Source organism: Corvus brachyrhynchos, unplaced genomic scaffold (assembly GCF_000691975.1).
Source record: "Corvus brachyrhynchos isolate BGI_N302 unplaced genomic scaffold, ASM69197v1 scaffold245, whole genome shotgun sequence".
NCBI lineage: Eukaryota > Metazoa > Chordata > Aves > Passeriformes > Corvidae > Corvus > Corvus brachyrhynchos.
This window is the reverse complement of record NW_008238988.1, coordinates 2,173,261-2,177,786: the sequence shown is the minus strand read 5'-3', so window position 1 is coordinate 2,177,786 and position 4,526 is coordinate 2,173,261. Positions and strand designations below refer to the sequence as shown.

The window sequence follows — 4,526 nt, the reverse complement described above, 5'->3', positions numbered from 1 at the left end:
TCAGCGTGGACCAGGTGCGCGTCGGGCAGACCAGCACCAAGCAGAAGACCAACAAACCCACCTACAACGAGGAGTTCTCGGCCACGGTCACCGACGGCCATCAGATCGAGCTCTCCGTCTTCCACGACACCCCCATCGGCTACGATGACTTCGTGGCCAACTGCACCTTGCACTTCCAAGATCTGCTGCGCTCCGCCGCCCCCAGCGACACCTTCGAGGGCTGGGTGAGTACCCGTCCGGAGGAGAAGCCGGAGCAGAGCTCCTCTGGGAATGAATGAAGGGCACTCGTGGAGCCGGGGCTTGTCCTTGCATGCCTGTGCCGCAGACACGCAGCCCGGTGTGTGTCTGCAGGTACACAGGTGTGTTCTTTCATGCATCTCTTTGTGCCCCTCTGCCTCACGTTTGCTCACGCTGCTGTTCCTTAGGGACCCTAAGGACAGAAAGCCTCAGCTGTGGTAGCTTGAGGGTGAAGACGCTGTAGTGGAGGTCTGTGAAGTCTCTCTTCCTCTTTGTAGACGAGCAGAGAGAAGACCTGTAATACATAACTTGCAAACTACACCAGCAAATTCACACAAAGGTGCCCCTTTTCTCCTTCTGCTCAGCACACAGAGGTGCACTTGGACACTTGGTTACCTGGGTTGGATGTGTTTCTGCCCAGCTCTACACATGCTTGCACAATAGTTTGATGTGTGCATGAGGATTTCTTTGACTTCTTAGCAGAATGACAGGACTAGTCTTGTGTCTGTTACATACACCACTGCTCTGGGTCTATGCAGTTTCACTCTGAACTAATTCTAGGTTATTTCCAGGTAAATGTCACTTGTATGCAGCCTAGAAAACCTCATTTATGGCTTAGTCTCAATGGTGAGAGAAACAGTACAGGCTCTAAAGTTGTGCCTTTGCTTCCAGTCTTGTAAAGGAGGAGGGGATGATTGCTTTGATCCAGACGGTAGTTTGCTGTTAAGAGTTAGGTTAATAAAAAAAGGCACTTATTCTGAGGAGAGAACATGCAGAACAGTTGAGAACGTTCAAGGCTGTGATGGGTATAAAGTTTTTGAGGCCAAGAAGTTCAGGATATGCGGTCAGATAACCACCACAATAAAATCAGACGTTGAGGAAGGAGAGCTGACAGTGTAGAGAACAGATAGACATCTTGATCCTATCACAGGGGAGAGAATGCTGGGGCTTTCTGCTCTCAGGCAGTGTCTGTGGCTGAGGTGTGATGTTACACCTTTGGGGTGATTACAGAGAATGATTAGTAAATGTATATTGGGGCAATTTTACTTAGGTACCTTATGGATAGGTGTAAGGGTCATGCAGTGAAGGTGTTCTCTCTCAGACAGTCCCTGATGCCATTTTTGTGTCAGACAGAAGGGTCCAAGCCACTCTCCAAAGCCTTGGCTGAGGTGTTGCTCCTGACAGCCCAGCCAGAGCTGAGGTCATGGGGTTTTCCTGGTAGATGCATGCCCAGCTTCCCAGGCTACCTGTCCCCCTGGAAAGAATCTGCTCCTGGGATTTGTGCTACACCAGTTTCGAATACAGAACAGACCCCTATAGGCAAGGCAAAGGAGTGAGCTCGGGATAGAGCACTGGCTTTTTTTGAGGGTTTTCCTGGTGTTTGAATTGCTGGGGATGTTTGCTTTTGAGAGAGGCCCTATCCTCTTGGGAGGCTGGAGTCGTGGTCACACTGGAGCTGGCTACATGTGGGATGGGACTGCTCTTCTGGAAAGGTGGTGGCCTTATTTACATGACTAAAATACCTGTCATAGTACTGCTGCTGGTGGGGATGCACGTACATTTCTTTCATTTAGTCCATCCTGCAGTGCTGATTTTTAGGGCAGATGCAGTCTGTGGCCTGAAATACTCATCTGGTCTTTGGTGAGGAAGAAGTTTCTAATCCTTGCAGGATAGACATGTGTTTTATGAACTCCTGTACCTGTGAGCTGATGGGTGCAGTGGGGGTGGGAAATCACTGAATTCTTTTAACTAGACTGATGTAAACTGATGTTGTATCTGGGCATGTAGACAGAGGCTAAGAGCTGCTGCTCTCCCTTGAAATTAATGTCTAAAACTTATAGCTGGGGTGGATTTAGTGGGGAATGAGCAAATGTTTGTCTTCTCTTGCCTTTCTCTCTCCCTTCCCTTCTGATTTGCTTTGTTAGCATCTCGCATAGCGTGCAGCCTGGATCACATGATGACAGGGAACAGCATCTTGCCCTGATAATTTAATATGTCTTGATAAATCCAGCAAGGCTGTCATGGGAGTTTGTGTAATCAGAAGGATAGGAAATGCTGGTTTGTACTAACCCAAGGTCCATGAACTGCTGGCACAATGCAAAACAGCACAGGGGCATGTAGATGATTTGTAACACCTCTACTCTGAAATCCTTCTTTTCTCTCCTTTTTCCATCCCCAAAACAAAAGCACAGATAGGCAAGTAAGGAATGAATTGAGTAAGAGGAAAATCGATGAATCCTCCTAAGTTTAATCTGTCTTATGCTTACTTGGCTGTGCACAGTTTTTCGTTTTGATTTGAAATAGAACTTTTATGTTCGCTTTTCAGAGACAGGGAAAACAGTGTTTTGGTAAACTCCAAATGAATGATAACAGGCAAACACGGCAGGGCAGTTGGCTGCCTCAGGAATTACCTGTCACAGTCTTGGTGTCAGCTCTCAGGCTCATGCTGCTCTGTTTATAAACATGGATTTTCTCCCGCTGACAAAAAAAAAAAAAGTGATTAGTTGTAACATTGGTCAGTACATTTTGTGAGAACTGTAGGAAGTTTCAGCGAGAGGCAAGGAGGAGCAGTTGGTGTGTAAGAGTTGGTGCTTCCCAGATGACTTGCAGGTACATCACTGCAATTATGACCCTGAACACTTAGGCAGATGAGTAAGTGTATGGACATGAGCTGTCTCATCAGTAATGCTTATACACCTGAGTCATCCCACTGGGTGCTGGGACAGAGTTCTCTGTTCATGGTTTGCTTTAAAATTTGTGTTTCAGAGACTTCAAAACTGACCCTTTTCCTTCTAACCATTTTGGTTGTTTTCTGAAGTCTTTCTAGTAACGACATTAGCGTGGTCTGGATATCTTCTAATTTGCGTATAAGTTGTTAAACACATTTGACTAATTTTCCACAGATGACATTTCTAAGAGCTTATTAACTTCAAGATCCTTCTTGCTGTTTCCCTTTCCTTATATTTACTTGTCAGGTTTCAGCACAGGAGTTTTCATTAACATTGTCAATTAAATGCCATTTTGCCTTCAGCATTCCTTAATGCAGTCAAAGCTGAGAGCGATCTCTCCGGTGCCATGTTCTGTCTCTGGTAGGCATTTGCCTGTGTGGGTGTGAGATTGTGCAAACCTGAATTGTTTTACACAGGTGCGCATGACCAGGTGCAGGGCAGGAGGGAACTGAGCTGGCTGCTCTCTGAAGCTGTTTGCTGTGATTTACATCAGGGCTGAAACTTGCCTCTTAAAAGCATTTAATTCTGCACTAGCCTGTGCTAGGATCTTTTTACTTGGCATATGCACCTTTAAAAGGTATTATCGCCTGTCTGACTGTCTCTGAGTGCAGTATAGAAAGCTGTCCTATATCAGTGAAACAAATGGAGTGCTCAGTGTAGCTGAAATGGGAGATGTTTACAATACATAGGATTATTCCTATGAGTTTTATGTAGTAGCTGAAGTAATTTTTAACCTTGGGGAAACACTCTTTACAGATACTGAATGGCATTGTTACAAGGGAATTATTTAACCACAGTTGTAAAAATTGTTAGTCCCTGGGTGGAGATGCCATAATTTCTAAGACTTTAACAAGGAGTAGAAATTTAAACTTTGATCTTGAATAGCAAATCATCAGAGTACACTGAAGGAAATCACATAACAGATGGGCTATAAGATTAATGAGCTGGTCGCAACTTCCTGATGAGTTTGTTACCATTTGCTTGTGTGCAGGAAGAGATTAAAACAAATAATTCTTGTGCGTTCCTTCACTTCAGCTCTTTTGCCTGTATCCTTCCCTATGATTTTTTTCTTTTTTGAGGCAGAAATAATTGTATTTACCCATGCTTATATACAACTGTATTTGTTGAATGTTAAGTTGAAGATTTAAAAAATAAGTCAATTTCTCTCCAGAGCATCATGACTGTGGCAGAGAGCCAGGGTGCTGCAGGTCAAGTATGATATGGTTGCTGCTTCTTTTGACTCCTGCTTGGCTGCAAGTTCTCCAGGTGGGCAAAAGTTGCTTCAGGAAGCCAAAATACTTTATAACTCTTGACAGAGGATTTTATGGTGCAGTATTTTGTGTCTGCCCAACTGTAGAGATGGGTTGCAGCTTGCAGAGCTGAAATAAGTGGTGTCTCCTTCCACAGGGCAGGAGCAGGCTGAGATAAAGAGCAAGAGTTATCTGTACATTTGACTTCTGTTTCCATGCGCATGACAGTGGTGTACGTAGTGCAGATCTCTGATCTGCGTGAAGGTCACACTGCATATTAGTTAGACTTGTGTAAAATGAGTTCTTTCCC

The 4,526-nt window shown here is 44.8% G+C and overlaps 1 protein-coding gene across 1 annotated transcript in view; it reads left to right on the top strand.

Annotated features, from left to right (window-relative positions):
- Positions 1-2: 2 nt before the first annotated feature.
- The window catches only part of PRKCH (protein kinase C eta), a gene marked incomplete at its 5' end in the record, with an annotated part of 115,743 nt that continues 111,219 nt past the window's right edge, over positions 3-4,526 (top strand). The window contains one exon of the mRNA XM_017738792.1: positions 3-224. Coding sequence (XP_017594281.1) covers positions 3-224 — 222 coding nt within the window. The remainder of the gene's footprint in view (positions 225-4,526) is intronic.